Here is a 16,766-nt window from a genome sequence, read left to right as displayed (position 1 = left end):
AACAGGACTGCTGCCCTATCACCATTATAGCCACAGAGGTTTGAACAGCTGGTAAAATGAAACTTTTTAAGGGAGTTGGTCCCAGTCTTAAAAAGAACCCTGGTCTACGTTGATTAGAAAAAAGATCCAGAAGCCACAATCTAGGCATACTTTTCAGAAAACCAACAACAGAAGCACAGGAAGCACAAGTTCTGGAGACCTCAAACTCAGAATCCTTTTTCAGTTCTTTCTCCAGAATACTTTCTCAAACTGGGCTGATTCTGGAACTGTTTGGGCACATCGAGACCTGCTAAGTTAAGACCTCCACAGAACAACTGCCCTGCCCACCCCCTAAGAGGAACCCTTCCTGCCTTATCTCTGGGAATTCAGTCCTCTTCCATGCTGCAGGGAGCCTGTCTGCCCCCTTTTAAAATGTGTTCTGTGTTAAGAATTAATTTGGCATTCTTTTTATTTCCAAGAGCTCATTCAAATGATTGTAAAATTGTTCTAGTGATGGAGGCTGGGTGGGTGTGATTGTAATGCTAGCCAATCAGTGCTGTGATGGCTGCATATCTGCAGAGCTGATTCCTGGAGAGGAAGGGGCACATCTGGCCAAAAACTGCTGGGTGAGTTTCCAGAGCTCAGCGACTGGCTGCTGTTACTCATATCTGTAAATAAACGATGCCGGTGCCAGGCGTCTGGGATGTGGCAGAAGCTTGTGTCTAGGCATGTGTTCCAACATCTCTTTGTATTTGAAGGCAGCAACCTCCCAGGCACTGGACATCCCTCACAGGGATCAGGGCATCCAGCAGCAGGCTTGACAACCAGCCCTCAGAGGTCCTGCTGGCTAATTGTGAACAGACAATGGCCATTTGGGTGGAGGCCAGCTCTGGCCTGGGTCAGCCTCCTGACAGAAGCTCTCCATACTGTGCAATGGCATCTCAATTCTGCAAGGGCAGAACTGGCTGTAAATAGAGGGGGTGCAGTTTTGGAGCTGTGATGGTCTCTGTGGGCTGCACACCACGAATGCTACACAGGTCTGTTCCCCCATCTGAGGAAGTACAGATGTGATCAGGGAGCCTTGTAAAGTTAACGTTTTGAAAGAGCGGCCATGTGTCGATGCAGTCCAGGGTGCTCCTCTGACAGTATTCTCAGCTGCGTGTCCTGTTATGTTAATGTCTTACCCTTGTCTTGATGGATTGATGTAATCTGACAGGTTTGAGAAATTCCTGTGGTTTATTACTTCTGAAAATTACCTTGTTCTAGCTGGGAGAGACCAACAGCAGAATGAAATGATTGTCAAGCGGTACCTGAGACCAGGTGAGTCCGGCTTTTTTCGTATGCACAACAAAATGCTCACAATCCCTATTGTGGGTGAACAGCCCATAAATGTGCTTTGAGAGCTACTAGAAAACCCCTCTTGACTGTTGAGGGGATTGGCAGATTGGTTGATGCATCATTGATTCTTATCCTGTGGGTTTCAATACGTGCCATAATTAAAGTCTGGGCTGTAGTGAATGCAAAAGGAGCGGGTTGTCGGGTATTTTCTGCACTCAAGCCAGAGAGCAGGGATTATTAGCAAGCATGTCCTGCGTAGTCTGCCTGTGTAGAGGAACAGCTGCTGAGCTCTATGCACATTGCTGTTTTCTACAAGGGGTCAACTGCCTGAGGATGTCTTGCTGCTGGCTCCAAGGGGAGGAGCAAGAGAAGTATGGGGGGGCATGATGTGCAGAAGGCAGCGGCAGCACACGTGCTGTGGTTGTTCTTGGGAGATGTGGTAGGCAGGACTGGGGCACAGATGTCCTCCTGGAGCAGCTCCTGCTCTTGAGCCGCCTTCCTCTCCCTGTGACTTGAGGGCACTCAGTCCCTGCCTTGAAAACCCAAAACAGGAAGAGTGGACTTCATGGTGGGCATTGCTAGTCTGATGGGTTGAAAGCCACGGTCTAGGTGGTTGGCTCTCTCGTCCTCTCAAGGGTGCAGCTCCCCAGTGGCTCTGCCCGTCCTTGCTGACTTCACTGCATGCCTTTTGTTCTCTGCAAGGTGACATATATGTGCATGCGGATCTCCACGGAGCTACGAGCTGCGTCGTCAAGAATCCCACAGGTACCTCTTCCAGGAGAGGAGTGAGCTGAGAGGGAGAAGCTCTGTAGTGTGTTGGGTGGGCAGGTGGAGTTCACAAGGCTGAAACACAAAATGTTCAGAGTATCATTGAGCCCAAAGGACAGGGCTTAACAGTCTTGAGGTGAGCTTTAAAAGAAACAAAAGATGCAGCCCTCAGTGAATCCGTTGTTTCAGAGTCAGCATCAGGGACTGCCCATCAGAGGGTCTGCCTACTGGACTGACCCATAACCCCCAGTCCTCAGGCAGCAGGTAGTACCTAAAGCACCATCAGAGAGCAAGCAGGGGGGCACTGCAGGGTTTGGTGTGGACTGTTGCTGGTTGCCTCATGGGGCAAAACATACACAGCACTCAAGAGAATAATCAGACTACAGCAGGTAGTCTCGGGCAGATGGGTTTGTTCTTTTGAACCACATACTGATTTGACTTTCAGGGCAGTTTAGCAGAAAGAACCGGTGGCGGGGGGTGTCCGCGCAGAGCTTTCCTAGTAGCTAAGTTGGTTTCTGGCTCTGTTCCAGGGGCCCCTATCCCTCCACGGACGCTCATGGAGGCAGGCACGATGGCGCTGTGCTACAGTGCAGCCTGGGATGCGCGTGTCGTCACGAGTGCCTGGTGGGTGCATCATCATCAGGTGAGAGGTCTTGGACAAGCATCTTGTGGCTCAGTTCAGAAATGGACTCCATTGTAGCTCCTGTTAACAAGCAAGAGTGAGCAGCAAGAAAAGCCTGCAAGCAGGCTGGCGCCAGAGGCAGGTCTCTCACAGACTTCTGCCGCGGTAGCCAGGTGCCGCCTCCAGGTGCTGCCTCTGATTGCCAGTGGTGGGGGAGAATTTCCTTCTCTCTGGGCTTCCTAGAGGAAGCTGGTGGGCCACTGTGGGAGATGGGGGGCAGACTATGGCCTGATTCAGCGAGGTTTCATTTTCTGTTCAGTCAAGTATGCAGGTAGGCAGCAGCTGTGTTCCATGCCAAGTAAGACCATCTCCTGCAGACCTTCCACTGTGAATCTGGTTTGTTGGTTTGCTGGAGGCTGTGTATTCTCGTTGCCTGTCTGGGTGGGCACACCTGGCCAAGCTTACCCACAGATGCCGAGTGGTGGTGCTGCTGCTACTGTCATTGAAAAAGTGACATGGCAAGAGGGCCGTGCACAACATTTTTTGCATCTGATGCAATGAACTCTAGGGCATGTGGGCAAGTGCCACAATGCATGTTTTTCTCCTTCCAGCAAAAGCAGCACCATGCACACACGGAAACTTCTGGATACCACTGTCTCCCTGAAATTTTTCTCAAAGGGCAAAGGTCTTTCATGACTGGCTCATCTGGATTTTTCACTGTTGTACTTGGTGCTGGAAATGACTCTCACCAGCAGCTGCTGCTTCCCCAGCCTAGTCCAAGGGAGCACCACTAATGGGTGCAGTCTGGATGTGTGTGTCTGGGTCTCTGAATTCTCTCCCCCCCCCATTGTTCCATAAGAACCCCAATTCTCTTAACTCTCTATGCCAGCATGGCAAGGCTGTCTCCATGGGACTAGGGGGCCAGAATGGGGTAGGGGCCACCACACTGGGAGCTGTGCCCTCCCAGAGAACCAGGCCCAGCTGTGGGCACTTAACCTACTGATCCCCCAGTGCTTTCACTTGCAGAAGGAAGGCCAGCAGGGTACTCTCCTTGTCCTGGAGCATGGAGGGGGTCGAGGCCCCTGTAGCAAACATGTACCCAAGTCATGTGGGCAGGGATCATTGGGGTCGTGGATCCCTGGCACTGTGGCAAGTGGTCGTTTTGTAGCGTCCCTTTGGGAAGCCTCCAACTGAAAGAAGTGCCTGAAGAGTCAACTGAGGAGCCACTGGCAAGACTAGGGGCTTTTGCTGGTCCAGAAAACAAGCACCAGCTTTGGGGCTCTGCCTGTTTTCTTTCTGATGCTACTTCTCAGTGCTTGATCAACATTTCTGGCTAAATTTCCTGCAGGTGTCCAAGACGGCCCCCACTGGCGAATACCTGACCACAGGAAGCTTCATGATCCGAGGTAAAGGTGTAAAGGGGCCTGGCAACATGCCCCAGCATTTGGGCATGGCAGCCAACCCTGGTCCTATGGAATGCTGCAGCAGGGGAGCACGTGCCAGCTATGGCAGTGTCGCAGCCTGTGCCAGATGATACCCACATGTGCACAGCTGTCCTGTGGCATGCGCCCTGCCTAACTGCCCTCTCTCTCCTTTTTCAGGGAAAAAAAACTTTCTCCCGCCTTCCTACCTGATGATGGGCTTCAGCTTCCTGTTTAAGGTACTGTGGCTTCAACACGTGGCTGGGGTGGGTGGGTAGAAAAGTCTACGGGAGAAGATTGTCTTGGCCCCCATATGTCCCACTCCACACCTACAGTGAAAAGCGGAGGCCTCTCAACCTTCTGCATTTGTGAGTGGGTTCAGTGGTTGTGCACCCGAATTGTCCTGCTGAGGAAGGAAACTGGGAGGCTGTAGCTGCTTATGCCACATTTTGAACCCTGGTACAAAAAGTGTCCAGATTGAAATACCAAAGGATGTGTTGCCAGCCTTGTGTACAAATGATGCAGAACTTCGGAAGACCAGAACCTGGGAATGCCTCTGCTGGGGTCAGTGCAGGGGCCTGTGTAACCCGTTGTCTGGTTCCAAACCGTCGTCAGCCCAGTTTAGAGAATTGCTTTTCTGTTTTTCCACTCGAGTGCTACAGATTGACATCTGTAAAACTAACAGCAGAATCCAAATGCCAAAATCTAGCTTAACAACATGGACAGGAACAGACTCTACTGGGCAAATGGGGACAAGGCAGAATGAATACAGGTCCAGCCTTGTTATATATACACGGATTTTTTATACATGGATTTGACTCAATGCGAATGGCCACTGCAAATGAGAAGGAATGTGCTGATCCCTGGAGAACGGGAAAAATGCACCCGTTTAAAATCAGTTTTAAAAACTGAACAATCCTTTAACAACAGCCTCCTTAATGAGAGAGAGAGAGAGAGTGAGCAGCTGGCTGACAATCCATCAATCCTTCTCTCTCCAGGCGACCCCTCCCTTCCCCCTGAGCACATGAAAGAAAGGTGATCACTTTGCACTGGTAAAGGGAGGGACTGAGTGAAGCGCCTTTCTATGAGCTTGGAGGAGGACTGATTGATGGATTGTCTTCTTAATGACTCTTGTCTTGCATCACAAAGGTCAGCAAGGCTGTTTTTAAATCACTGGAGCAAAGAAACTTTTTTTTTTTTAAATTGATTTGCTATAGTGAGTTTTTTGCCATCCACGTGAGTGCTTGAAACAGAACCCATGCGAATAATGAGGCTCAACCTGTATTATTATTTTCTTAGACTGAACAAATAGCTTACAAAGCAATTTATGTAGTCAAATGGAAGGGGGGTGTCCCTATCCCAAAAGGGGTCGGACACAAGGGAGAAACCAGCAAGTGGCCACTGCAAAGATGCTGTGCTGGGCAGAACAGAGAAACAGCAGTTTCTCTCCTGCTGTTCGGTATAAGAGGCCTTCATCAGAAAGGTGGTTTCAAGTTTTCACTTGCAAGCCACAGGCAGAGAGCAAGGAGGCCAAGCAAATCTCCCCAAGCTTCCTCTTCAAGGTGCCATGCCAATCCCCATCAGCCATGCCTCCAAGGTGGTAGTGACACGCTGGTCCTGAACCTGACTGGCGAACTGCCATGTAGCTCTTTTGACTGATAGCAGTTGAAAGAGCAAGTAACTAAGTGTCTCTACATTGAAAACAGAGGGGGGACTTTGTCTCTTACCCCCCCCCCCACCCTATAGTGAATAAGCACTGAAGGAGAGGAATAAGCCCTGCAAGCCGGCAAAAGGGTTTGCTCACCAAATTCAGCACAGTGCACGGAATGAGCAAAGGAAGGTCAGACAGATCTGCTTGGACACTGCTTGTCTTGCTCCTCCTCCTTCTTGTGTTCATTGCCAAACACGCCAACACCAAGTATGATACCACAGGCACCCCTTCAGATCCCTTTCCTGATCGGCTGTGGCCTAGTTCCTGCTCAACGAAAACTGAAGCTTCCTCCGTCCCCCTCCTCCAGGTGGATGAATCCTGTGTCTGGAGGCATCGAGGTGAGCGGAAGGTCAAAGTGCAAGACGAAGACATGGAGATGGTGACCAGCAGCACAAGTGAACTGGCGGCAGAGGAAACGGAGCCCTTAGGTACACTTCCATGAGGTGGAAGTCCTGGGACTTGCTTGCTTCTGGGCTTGGTGTACAGACTGGGAGGTAGAACCTGGGCCATAAGCCACTGTGACTTTCCGCGAGACCTGTTTATAACTGCCCTTGCTTGGCGAGTTCACACGTAAGGTTGTTTGGAGGGGAGATTTGATGGAGGAGAGTGTCAGCAGTGTGCAGGAGGCAGGCTTCCAGGCTTTGGGGCAGGCAGCAGGAGAGGGGGCTGGCAGGGGAGGAGTCTTTCTCAGAGGCAGCAAGATCTCTCCCACAATATTCTGACCCATCCACACCACCCCCAACTTCTCTTGTCTAACACATACTATTGGTTGCAAGCTAAGTTGGTGTTCCGGTGCACAGCCTAGGTCTCTACTGCAGGTTCAATAGGAGAAAAACCAGACCGTAGCTAGAGATCTTTCTGCAAACAGAAGTGGTGACCCGCCCTGGTGTGCAGCTATCGAGAAACCCTTGCCCTGGGCCAGAAGTTATAGTCCTTGTCCTTTCCCCCCTTTGAATTCCAAGGGCTGTTTTGTTTAAATTCGGAGTCACAAATTCAGTGCCTTTTTTGTGTTCACATTTTATTTCTGTGCTGTTTTCCAAGGTGCCTCAGAAGGTGAAGACAGCAACAGCGATTCCAGTGAAAAGGGGGAGCCCCAGGAAGAGCCTGAGGCAGAGGAAGACCCAGCTGATGTCCGTCAGCAGGCCGGGGAGCAGGCAGGGGATGTGCTGGCTGCAGAGGGGTCATCGAGAGAGGAGAGTGCCGACTCGGAGGAGGAGGGCGAAAGGGGTGAGGAGCCCACTGGGGAAGCTGAGGAGGAGGAGATGCATTTTCCAGACACGACCATTGATCTCTCACACCTCCAGCTGCAAAGGTAATTGAGGAGTCAGCCCATGCACAATGAGTGGGGGCTGCTCTTCAGAGTGTTGGTTGAGTTTTGCAAAGGCTGTGTGGCTGTTCTCATGTGAGGTTCTGAGGCATCCGAAGCCCAGGAGATGACTGAGAAGGAAGGACTTCTTTTCCGGTCGCTTCCCAGGCTCTTGAAACAATCCACTTGGCCACGAGGAATCATCTGTCCTTTGGGGCTGCTCAGGTTCTGGTGCTTGCCCATGGAAAGAGTCTCATAGATCAAAATCCAAAGAACGTTTTCTTCTGAAGGACGTGTGGATATGATAGCCATGTGTGTTGGAAGTGGCCATCCTGAACTCAAAGCCTAGGTGTGTACAGGTGACCAAACTCCCCATAGCTGCTGGACTTGGTTGTTTCACCATCCACCGGGTCCATCTGTATGTCGCAGAACGTGTGGTTAGATGGTAGTCTTTGGGCTTCATCTTAGGCCCTGCAAGGGTGTCTGCCTAATTCACACAGTCTGCTGGTTCCCCACTTTGCATTTCCATGAACAGACGTCCGGTGAGTGGCCACTGAGCACCTGTGTTTTCCTGGAGGAGCTGGGAAAATGGGTTGGAGCCCACAAGCAGTCTTTCGGAGGGTGCTAAAGCACCTGCATTATAATGGACTCCATGTCTGTTTCGGTGTCGTTGTGGAACTGAAGGAACAATGACAAAGTGTAACTGGCGTGTCGCTTCAGGAAGCTCCTCCGCTCAGCCTTGCACAGCACTGCTGCGTGCTAAGCTCTGCTGGGCCCCCCATCACTCTGGTGCCTCTTCTCGGGTTCTTGCTTCCTGTTGGTTGGCTCTTTCTTGTGACAAACCACAGCTTTTCTTTTTGTTACAGACCCCAACTGAAGTCCCTGGCAAAGGAGGGTGCCACAAGCTTGGTACGCCCATTGTGGATGTCTGTGGGTGGTGGGAAGGCTGGCTCTCCCCCCGGAGAGAAACAGGCAACTGACTGTTCTTCTCTTTTGTAGGGTGACAGCAAGTCCCAGGGTCGGCGGCATCTCTCAGCCAAGGAGAAGAGGTAAGAGAGTACCCACCCAGGAGACCCTTGCTCCCCAGAGGAGAGCTAGCCACAAGCTCCAGGGTGCCTGGGAAGTGCCAAAGGCATCTCCATTCCTATGGGTAGCACATTCCGTTCTTTCATCAAAAGAAAAGGCAGAATCATCAGATGAGCTGCTGGATGTGCCTGGAGAGGAGGCAGTGCACAGGGACATGGATTGCCAGGCTTCCCTGGGTAGCAGACAGTGTGCTGCTGCTGCTATTGGCTTGCCAGGCTGACTCCCCACCTCCCTTCCTCCTCAGACTGGTGTCTGAGACACCAAATTGCACAAGCAGAGCAGGCTTCCACCCTCCAGACCACCTGAGCTTGTGGGTGGATCCCTGTGATCCACAGTTTTTGCAGGAAGTTACCCCCCCCCGGGTGATTCTTTTGAGAATATCTGCTGCTGCCTGTCTGGGTGCTGGAACCCACAGCATGCACCTGTTCAATTTTGCTTTTCCTCAGAGAAATGAAGAAAAAGAAGCCACAGCATGATGGGGACCCTCCAGCAGGGGATGGTGCTCAGCTCTCACCTACTCCCAGCAACAGCAAGAACGCAGGAGGCACACTGCAGCCTGTGAAAAGAGGGCAAAAGGTACGCGGAACCCTTCCAGGTTGTGAGTCAAAGGAGATCTATATCCCGTATCTCCTGCCCTAAATGGGGCCCCCACAGCTGTTCATGGTTCAACAAGAAGGCATAAACTCAACATAACTGATCACAGCAACAGCACACACCTGAGAGCATGAAATGTCACAATCCAGAAACGGTGTCAGGAAACAGGTGTTCAAACTCACACAGGAGAGCAACTGGCCAAACTTCCCTGGGCAGCGAATTCTGCCGCCTGTGTGAACACTTTCCTGAAAGCTATTGCCTGTTTCCTCATTCCCATCCACTACTTCCTTTTGCTGTTCAGATCCCAAACCAAGATAAGAGTTAGTGTAGCCAATTAGCACCGCCAAACTGGGGACCAGAACGACAGAGAGAGAGTACTGTTGGGTTGAGATCAAACAACTGGGCTCCTATCAGCAGCTCCGCTGAATGTTTCTGGACACTGGTCCATGCTCTCAGGAGCACTGGCTACTTCATCCACCTGCTCTGGAATTTTCCTAGCCATCTAGGCTGTCTGCCTTTGCCCAGAAAGCAGATCATGTGTTGGGGCCTGTGTTGTCAGCATCTTGGCCTCGGTTTTTCAGCCAGCAGCCAAGGTGGGTGTATTCTGCTCTCATGTCCTACAGTAGACTAGGCTGGGTTCACACAGCCACTTCAGAGTATGGTGGTGCTTCTAAAGGTGAGGATGAAGCACAAGGTTGAGACACGAGTGCAGGCCAAGGGAGAGTCCGGCCTCAGTGCAAGTCTTTTATTCACGTCTTTTGGAGCCATCTGCAGACTCCCATGCCTGAGCTCTCCAGCTGGCAGGCTCCTGTATGCTTCTGGGAGGTGTGCCTTGACCGCGCTTGCTGTGGTGTTCACTCCTTTCCTCTCTCACTTGCAGAGTAAACTGAAAAAAATCAGGGAGAAATACAAGGACCAGGATGAGGAGGACCGCGAGCTGATCATGAAGCTGCTGGGTGTGAGTTGGAGATGAGGCTGAGCCTGTGCAAGCAGACAGGGGAGGGGGGGTTGCATTCCTGGTCTGAGATTCTAATCTGGAATCCTGCCCTCTGCCCAGTCCGCAGGGTCAGTCAAAGAAGAGAAACCAAAGAGAGGCAAAAAGGGGAAGTCGAAAGAGGAGCCCCTCAAGAAGCAGCCCCAGAAGCCGAGAGGGGGCCAGAGGCCTGGAACCAGCATTGAAGAAGTCACACCCCACTTCGAGGAACTGGCTTTGGAGGAGCACCTGGACGAGAAGGTAGCCGCCACAAAGCCGGCCGTATAGCTGGCTCCTTATCCAGTCAGGCCAGCCGCCAGGAAAGCTTCATCAACAGGTCCTCTTTTCACCATCATGTGTGAGGGCAACAAGAGAGCCAAAAGTCACTTCCTTGGAGTCTGTGCAAGGCTCCTGGGAAGTCCTCCCTAGCCAGTTTGCCCACCCCGTCCCCCTGTGATCCCTCCTCAGGTCACCCTGTAGTTCCCTCACTCTTGGGCACATCACATTAGCACAACATGGGCTCCCCTAAGACTGGTGCTGGCAGGATGGTGGTGAACTCCTCCTTGCGAAGGCCAGACCAAGTTGGGCAAAGGCAGAGGCCTGCCATTCAGGCTGCCTGCCAAGTGGGGTCTCAGGGATGTGTAGAAGGAGGGCTCTTCTGCAGAAGGGAAATTTGCTGGGCAGATTTGTGCTGCAGGAGTTAATGTGATTTCTCCCCTTCTGGAAGGCTGCTCTTCAGGGCTGCTCTGCAAAGTCATGGAAGAGAAGCGGGTTGGGGGCTCTTAGCCACGGGAGCTAAGGGGCAGGAGGTGGCTGCATCCCCCAGTGGTGGGGGGTTGGGTTGGGAGAGACTGTTACCTTCCTGTCCTGCTGACAGGCTTCCCGGGACCACCCAGCTGGCCACTGGGAATTAGGGTCTTGCAGCTGCTTGGGCTTGGCCCAGCAGCCAGGCACCTCTTCTCAGCCTTTTCTTACAGGACTGAGGGGGTGGGTGTGCTACATGAGTAAGGGTGCGGCGGAGACAGAGACAGGCTGGCTTGCAGTCCCTTCTAGTATGGGCATTGCAGTCTCCATACAGGGGGGAGGTACCCAAGCCCTACTGCCCCAGTCTCACATCGGGACTGTGAGACGTCCCTTGGACATGTGGATCCAGCACAGGACCTTGGAGCAAGGGGTGGCCTTGGTCCAGTTGTCCAAGAGGCTCCCACTCCCCCACCCATCCTCTCTTTTCCTGTAGAAGACTCATGTTTTTGTGCTTCTTTTGATCAACAGGAAGAACAGGAGCCCCAGGCTGTCCATGAGGTAAATGCACCCTGCCTACCTTCCATGGAGGTGCTTGGGAGGAGGGGGTGCCGTGGGAGCTTAGGGAGTAGGTGGCTGTGTGGGCTCCATCTCACCCAAGATGCTGAGGGGCTAGGCTGGTCGTCCTGCACATAATAATAATAATAATAACTCGGTATTTATATACCCCTTCCTAGTCATCGGATTACTCCTCTGACTTTATTCAAGGTGGTTTATATAGCCAGGCATTTCTAAATCCCTCAAGGGGATTTTTACAATCATAGAGGTTCTCTATCCATTTCAGAATGGATCTTCCTGGTTTGGTCTCACTTCTGGCCTCCAGTTCTCCCACACGAGCTGACAAGCAGCTCCATCTCTCACATGGAGGGCAGCCAGGACGCTTCTTGCTCACACCAAGAGCAGGTGGAATCACTCAGCTGGGCTTGTCAGCTGCTTCAAGGTCTCACCATTCTCAGCCATTCAGGGAGCTGCCGGTGTCCTCAAACTGGCGACCTTCTGTTGTTATCTTCGGACTAATGGAGGCTCTACCCTCTAGACCAGGGGTACCCAAACCCCGGCCCTGGGCCACTTGCGGCCCTCGAGGACTCCCAATCTGGCCCTCAGGGAGACCCCAGTCTCCAATGAGCCTAACGGTCAACTATTTGACTACATTGTGAGCTGTGGAACGAGGGCCCTGCTTGTTCTTTCTTGTCTGTGATGCTGCAGCAGCAGTGAAGGAAATGCTGGCCTTGCTTTGTGCAAGGCCTTTTATAGGCCTTGAGCTATTGCAAGACCTTCATTGATTCATATAAGTTCCATCTCTAATATATTCATTTATGTAAATTTATTCAAATTTGATATGTAAATTAATTCTTTTCTTTCCCGGCCCCCGACACAGTGTCAGAGGGATGATGTGGCCCTCCTGCCAAAAAGTTTGAACAGCTCTGCTCTAGACCAGGGGTGCCCAAATCCTGGCCCTTGAAGCCTCTCAATGCGACCCTCAGGGAGCCCCCAGTCTCCAATGAGCCTCTGGCCCTCTGGAGATTTTTTGAAGCCCACACTGGCCAGATGCAACTGCTCTCAGTGTGAGGGTGACTGTTTAACCTCTTGCGTGAGCTGTGGAATGAGGGCTGCCTCCACTGCTTGCTGTTTCGCATCTGTGGGGCAGCAAAGGAGCCTTGCTTTGTGCCAGGCCTTTTATAGGCATTGAGATATTGCAAGACCTTCATTCATTCATATAAGTTCATCTTTGATATATTCATTTATGTAGTGTAAATTTATTAAAATTTTAAATGTAAATTAATTCTTTTTCCCTGGCCCCCAACACAGTATCAGAGAGATGATGTGGCCCTCCTGCCAAAAACTTTGAACACCCTGCTCTAGACCCATGATCTCCTACCCATGAAGAAGAGTGCAGAGAGTTAGGGCCCACTTCCCCCACACTTTGATCTTGATTGTCAGTCATGTCATTAATGGTTTGGCACTTTGGACCGTCTTTGAAGGGGGAGTGCAGAGGCAGAGCTAGTCTGGCCAGACCCAGCACACATCTGGACAGTGGAACACATGTCTGTACAGGCTCCTCCTACTTGTGCTGCAGTGGATCCTTGTGGTAGCACCTTCAGGAGAGGCCAAGGTCTCTGCACATGATTTGTGTGCTGTGTGGGGTGCCCACCCCGGGGTCTGCAAAGTTGGGCACAGAAAACCAAAGCAGGCTAGAGCTACCTCTGGATGCCTCGTTATGCAGGCTTCTAAGCCTCCACAGTGGCCCACTTACCCCCACGAGCATGAAACTAACCTCTTCAAAGGAAAAGCCACAGTTCTTGGGAAGAACAGTGGGATGTGCATGGAATTTTCATGTGGGATTTTCTGTCCTCTGCATCATGGAGGAGGTGGCACATTCTAGCCTTCTGTCGAGGAGGGAGTAGCTCCTTATTTGGTTGTCTATCTGAATGCAGCTTCAAGGACACAGCCCACAACATAGAGAGTACACGGACACTAGGAAATCCATCACCACTTCAGTCTGTATTTACAAATTTACAATAACAGCAGCAGCAGCATAGCAAAGAGTAGACAGCAACTTCACAACACGCACGACCACCAATGACCTACACATGAGGGCTCTCTCAGTCTCTTATAAAGTTCTGTGAACAAATCAGGATGGGTGGTGTCTCCTCCTCCAGCTCACTTTACACCTGAGTCCTGGTGACTCCGCATACATTATGCCCTACCTTATTCAGGCCTGCAAATTTAGCCTGGGTTATGTTCTAACCCTGACACCTTCTTGATTGCTGAGAGGTGTGAACGTGAACGGAGAAACTGTGACTTGCTTCTCTCATGCTGTTTACGAATCTGACTGAAAACTTTCCTCCCCTTCAGAGAGATCTCAAGACAGTTGACAATCCAGTTTAAAACCAGCTCTTATAATAAAGCATTCCTGTAAAGCAGGCAGTGTCTACAGGTTGAGACACCCTCAAAGTTCTTCTCTCAAAGTTCCTCAAACTGCTTCTCTCAGCTTCCTGCTTGTGTATCTTCTGCTCCTCTAGGAAGGGGAGACTCAGTTTGATTTGCTGACTGGGCAGCCCCACCCTGAGGACATCCTTCTCTTTGCTGTTCCGATCTGTGCACCCTACACTGCCATGGCCAACTACAAGTGAGTGGCAACAACTTTAGCTGCACCTGGCCCCCACCTTGGAGGTTGGCAGCCCACTAAACCATGTTCTTCTGTTTAAGGTATAAAGTCAAGTTGACACCAGGCACCCAAAAGAAAGGAAAAGGTACTGTACGCTTTGGGGGGGGGGGGGTTTGGCTTCTAGCTAATTTTGTACCTCGGCTTAGTGGGTCAAGAGATCCTGCACAGCACTTGTGACTCTACAGCTGTGGTGTGGGACAGTTGGTTCCAACCTATTCCTTCCCCTACTTCTCTGGGTTCCTCTCATCCCATATACCTGCAGTGGGTATATACTGATACTCCCGTACACCTGTCTGCCTGTTGAGACCAGCCTTAGCAGTGGGGGTTGGGGAGATAGGCAGGGCTATTTGGAGGCTAGGGAAAGCTGCATGGAACCAGGAAACAAGGGATGGGGGACAAGTGCCTTCCTATTCCTAAAAGGATGGCCAAGTGCTGTCTTCTGAGAAGCATTTTGCATCTTGTGCTAGACAAGGACCCAAGGCGAGGGTGGGAACAGTGGGAGAGACTAGGAAACTCCTTATGCAGATTCCTGGACTCAGGCCAGGGCATTTCAGATTTTTGAGTTTTTAGCTGCTGTTTTGAGGAATTGGTTTTGGAGGTTGCAGCCTAACATACTCGCCTGGATGAAACTGAGGAGGTACACATAGGATTGTGCTGTAAACAAATATACTTGCCACTCAACCTTTTGGAGCAGACCAAACAACTCCCTTCCCTCTCTCCTTTAAAAAGAAATCAAAAATGTTCTCTCAGACCCCCCTCCCCCTTTCCAAATTGTGGTGTTGCATATCTCTGTTCTTGTCTTGACCATCTGCTGTATTTTTAACTGGTTCTTTTGACAGGGTATTCCTCATATTTTATTTTATGCCACTATGAGATTTAATGAAATGCAGGATGTAAATCAAGCTGAGACATTCTTCCATGTGTCAAAAGGGTGAAATGGGCAGCAGGTGCTTCTGTCCTGGTACTGGGAGGGGGCGTACACTCTTGGGCAAGCCCTGCTAGAGTGGTGCAGGGGCCTCTGCCACCTAACGTGGGCTTTTCTGTATCCAGCTCAGCATCAGGTCTTTACCTCCTTTTTCTTGGTTAAAAATATTTGGGGGGAAACAAAACATCATCTGTCTGAAATGCCTTAATAGTCAATGTGACACACAATGTATGCAGGACAACAAGAGGCTGTTGCAGACTCTCTCCAAAAACCTGGCTTTGTCCTTCTCCAACAGCTGCAAAAACCGCCCTGCACAACTTCATGCAGTCCAAGGAGGCCTCCGCCAGAGAGAAGGATCTTTTTCGCAGTGTGAAGGTAGGTAGCCCCTTCTCTGTCCAGGTGAGCACAGCAGTGTGTCCCTGTCAGGGCAAGGTAGTTATCAGGTAAAGCAGGACTGCCTCCTGCCCTTCCTCTTTTGAAGTTTCAACTCATAAACTGATTATAAGGTAGCAGCTAGTGGGGGAAAGTATGTTAACCCCCAGCATCTTCCAAATTGCAGCCTCAAGTCATTCTCCACACAACTGAATGACAAACATTTCTTTGGGAGTAAAAAAGGACTGCAATCCAGCCCCCTTTGTCCCTGGGTGTATGTGGCTCTCTAACCTGAAGAGGTCCTGGCCACATTTCTCAACCCTGAGTGCAGTTACTGGTCGGGGAACAGACATCAGTGCAACTCAATATTACACAATCACCTCACAGTCCTGCTGTACTCTTGGGGTTCCTTTTATCCACAAGAGCGGCTGTGTGGTTTTCAACTTGCAGAACCTTCAGACCTTCACATAGCTGTTCCTCTCTTGCCTGCACTCTGTTCTGTGGTAAGCTAAGCAGTTTAGAAGTCCAGCAGCTGCAGTAAAGAAGCCTGCTCCTTGGAATGTGGTTGCTGGAGCTCTTCTGTTTGGAAATTGCATGTTTTGCCTCCTGAGGCTGCAGGGGTCTTTAGGGACTCAACTCAGCATAGATACCCAGCAGCCCCTGTCGCCTCTTCTGTCCACTGGTTATGCTGAAGGTCTAAGTGTTTCCTGCCTACTGCAAGGTTTGGAATTCTGAATTCTTTAAAACCCCTGACACTATTTTGCTACATGCCTACAATTGGCCTCTTGTGTATTCCCAACAGTATTTTCCGCTAACAGCACAGGGCTGTGTGATTCTTTTGCACAGGATACAGACCTGTCCCGAAATATTCCAGGGAAGGTGAAAGTGTCAGCCCCTAATCTCCTGGCCATGAAGAAGAAATGATGGCAGCCTCTCATACATGGAGCCTGGGATCAATGGCACAGCCTTGCTGTAGTTCCTACCAGGTTTGCTAATAAAATCCAGTAATCCAAGAGACTGTGGTAGTTACTTGATGGGTGGGCAGTCAGACAGTGGGCAGTTAGTGTGTGTGTGTGTGTGGGGGGGGGAGATCTATAGTGAACTATTGGTTGCATAAAGCTATAATAATAATAAAGCTAGTGAGAGAATCTTGATTACATCCTTTTCTATGGAGTAGACACTTAAGAGTGAAGATCCCAATCCTAATCAACTTTCCAGGACTGTTATAGCCATGCCAATGGGGCATGCACTGCATTCTGCAGTGTGTGAGGGGGAGGGGGGTTACAGAAGCCTCCCCATGGTAGGGGAATATTTGTTCCCTTACCTCAGGGTTGCATTGCAGCTGCATCATTGTTGGATAGGATTGGGCCCTAAAACACGTATGGGGCAAATGCAGATTAAAATCTCCTATCATGAACTCTGTTTGGTTGTAAGAAAGCAGGTCTTGGTAAAATTAAGTTAGCCTGCTTTAATAAAGACTTGTTGCTAAATAAGCAAATGGACACCAATAACTTTGAACATACTATTAGACACAGTTATCACTCCTAGTGAATGGGAGTTGTCTACCTGCTGGTGAATGTGCAGGTGCAACTCCAGGCTTTCTGCAGCAGGTGTTTTAAGCTCCCCTTCCTCACACACCTGCTGCAAGTAGAGGGTTTCAAACAATGCTGTAACTCTTGTGCCATTCACTGCAGCCAGTGC

At 50.6% G+C, this 16,766-nt stretch overlaps 1 protein-coding gene across 2 annotated transcripts in view; it reads left to right on the top strand.

The window, feature by feature from the left end:
• The window catches only part of NEMF (nuclear export mediator factor), a 30,119-nt gene extending 13,977 nt beyond the window's left edge, over positions 1-16,142 (top strand). Inside the window, exons 17-33 of one of the 2 annotated variants that reach the window (XM_066630462.1) lie at positions 1,196-1,299; positions 2,020-2,082; positions 2,616-2,728; positions 4,056-4,113; positions 4,309-4,367; positions 6,147-6,267; positions 6,881-7,151; positions 8,012-8,054; positions 8,145-8,194; positions 8,678-8,807; positions 9,706-9,783; positions 9,883-10,059; positions 11,071-11,100; positions 13,623-13,729; positions 13,810-13,853; positions 14,989-15,068; positions 15,912-16,142. In XM_066630462.1, the coding sequence (XP_066486559.1) occupies positions 1,196-1,299; positions 2,020-2,082; positions 2,616-2,728; positions 4,056-4,113; positions 4,309-4,367; positions 6,147-6,267; positions 6,881-7,151; positions 8,012-8,054; positions 8,145-8,194; positions 8,678-8,807; positions 9,706-9,783; positions 9,883-10,059; positions 11,071-11,100; positions 13,623-13,729; positions 13,810-13,853; positions 14,989-15,068; positions 15,912-15,989 (1,606 nt within the window). In that variant the 3' untranslated portion in view covers positions 15,990-16,142. Of the gene's footprint in view, positions 1-1,195; positions 1,300-2,019; positions 2,083-2,615; positions 2,729-4,055; positions 4,114-4,308; positions 4,368-6,146; positions 6,268-6,880; positions 7,152-8,011; positions 8,055-8,144; positions 8,195-8,677; positions 8,808-9,705; positions 9,784-9,882; positions 10,060-11,070; positions 11,103-13,622; positions 13,730-13,809; positions 13,854-14,988; positions 15,069-15,911 lie in introns of those variants that run through there. The other variant, XR_010794572.1, reaches the window with a different exon arrangement.
• The last annotated feature ends 624 nt before the right edge of the window (positions 16,143-16,766 follow it).

Source organism: Tiliqua scincoides, chromosome 1, assembly GCF_035046505.1.
Source record: "Tiliqua scincoides isolate rTilSci1 chromosome 1, rTilSci1.hap2, whole genome shotgun sequence".
NCBI lineage: Eukaryota > Metazoa > Chordata > Lepidosauria > Squamata > Scincidae > Tiliqua > Tiliqua scincoides.
This window is presented reverse-complemented; position numbering and strand designations above follow the sequence as displayed.